This window comes from Cyprinodon variegatus, unplaced genomic scaffold (assembly GCF_000732505.1).
Source record: "Cyprinodon variegatus isolate N-32 unplaced genomic scaffold, C_variegatus-1.0 Scaffold110, whole genome shotgun sequence".
Taxonomy (NCBI): domain Eukaryota; kingdom Metazoa; phylum Chordata; class Actinopteri; order Cyprinodontiformes; family Cyprinodontidae; genus Cyprinodon; species Cyprinodon variegatus.
The window spans coordinates 597,892-599,434 of NW_015150563.1; the positions used below are offsets into that span (position 1 = coordinate 597,892).

Consider the following 1,543-nt stretch of genomic DNA (forward strand, 5'->3'; position numbering starts at 1 on the left):
TCAAATCTAAAAAAATCTTGTTTCATTGGCTAAATGTCTCTTTTATCTCCTCAATTCAAGAACAAATGCACTTATTTTAAGAAAAAATTACTTATCTGGATTTCCATTTTTTCCAGTGTATTCCTGCTGATGGTGCCCACCCGCCCGGGTGGGCACCATCAGCCCAAGGACTTTAGGGTCCTCGTTCTTCATGGACATGTTGTATTAAATAACATTGGGTCTTATTTTATTGAGGATGTGTTTTACTGAGCGTTTCATTTTTGATGAAAGACTCTTACAGTCACACACATTTATTTTGTTTTAAAGCAGATTAGCCTTGATTAGACACTAACATAAAATTCAATATGCTCACACCTGCACACACACATTGATAGTAACACATAGCTACTCTGTAAAGCATGCTGACTGCACACGATTCCCTCAGTACCAGCTCATACAGTCTGTTAAAATGAAGATCAACATTTTGACTTATTTCTAGATAGTTTATGCAGTGCACTTGAAGAGGTTCCTCTATAAATGGCATAGATGTGACAGGAACCTGCCCAGAAGCTCCTATTGACATCAGAGTGTGGGTTACTTACATGTGCTGCACAGCGGGCATGGTTGGCTCTTTCAGGCCTTGTTTTTCAACAGCATCCTGAAGCCTCCTCAGCTCCCCCAGGACCATCCTCTTCCTCAGGCCAAACGATTTGCTCTGGGTCTCTTTCTGAAGGCCCCTCTGCTGGCTGGCCAGCCCAGCGTCTGCCTCCTCCAGCCTCCTCAGCAGGACGGTCACCATGTCGAGGCAGGAGGCCGGGGACCCGTCCCTGGTGACGGTCAGCCTGGCCCCCTGCAGCAGCAGGTCCAGCTGAGGGGCCTTTTCTTTCAGACTGTCAATGCTCTGTCTGATCAGAGACAGCTTGCAGCGACAGTCTTGCAGTACCACAGGATCACTGCAGGGGGCCCCTTGGACCCCAGATATGTCATCGTCCACCTTGCTGAGTGAAACGAGAAATCGGTCGAGAGCACGGGCCGCCGCTTCGCTCTTCTGGACCTGTTGTCGTAGCTGATCAAGGCTGGCTTTATGGGTCTCCACTTCTCGAGTCAGAGGGAAGCATTCTCTGGGGTCCAGGTCACTGGATTCTAGGTCCAGTCGGGACAACTGATCCAACTCGCTCTGAATGTTGTCATGGAGCTCCTGTAGGGAAAGGTGACAATGATTAGAGAGAATACATATTTAAAACTCCTAGGTCCAAACAAAGGTCAGGTTAAAAAAAAAATCACAAAATCTAAACAAAGCATGGATTCTGGAATACGTTGGTTTATCTTCCAAAAACCTACCTGGAATAAATAAAAAATAATAAACATAAAAACTCAATCAGACTGAATCAGTTTGTGACTAACTGGATGTGTTCTCTTTATCCTCTGACATGGGAGCTGGCTCGGAGCGCGTCTGCCTAGCTGTGTGTTTCCTGGACGGAGCCGCCTGTGGAGCTGGTTGACAGTTGCCTTTTGTATCTATGCTTCTTTTTCTATGTCTGCTTCTGTCTCCTTGAACCCCAGT

General features: G+C 46.4%; 1 protein-coding gene across 1 annotated transcript in view; it reads right to left on the reverse strand.

Annotated features, from left to right (window-relative positions):
- LOC107084855 (nesprin-2-like) overlaps nt 1-1,543 on the reverse strand; it is an 81,547-nt gene that overhangs the window by 41,012 nt on the left and 38,992 nt on the right. The window contains exon 31 of the mRNA XM_015374903.1: nt 582-1,177. Within this exon, the coding sequence (XP_015230389.1) occupies nt 582-1,177 (596 nt within the window). The remainder of the gene's footprint in view (nt 1-581; nt 1,178-1,543) is intronic.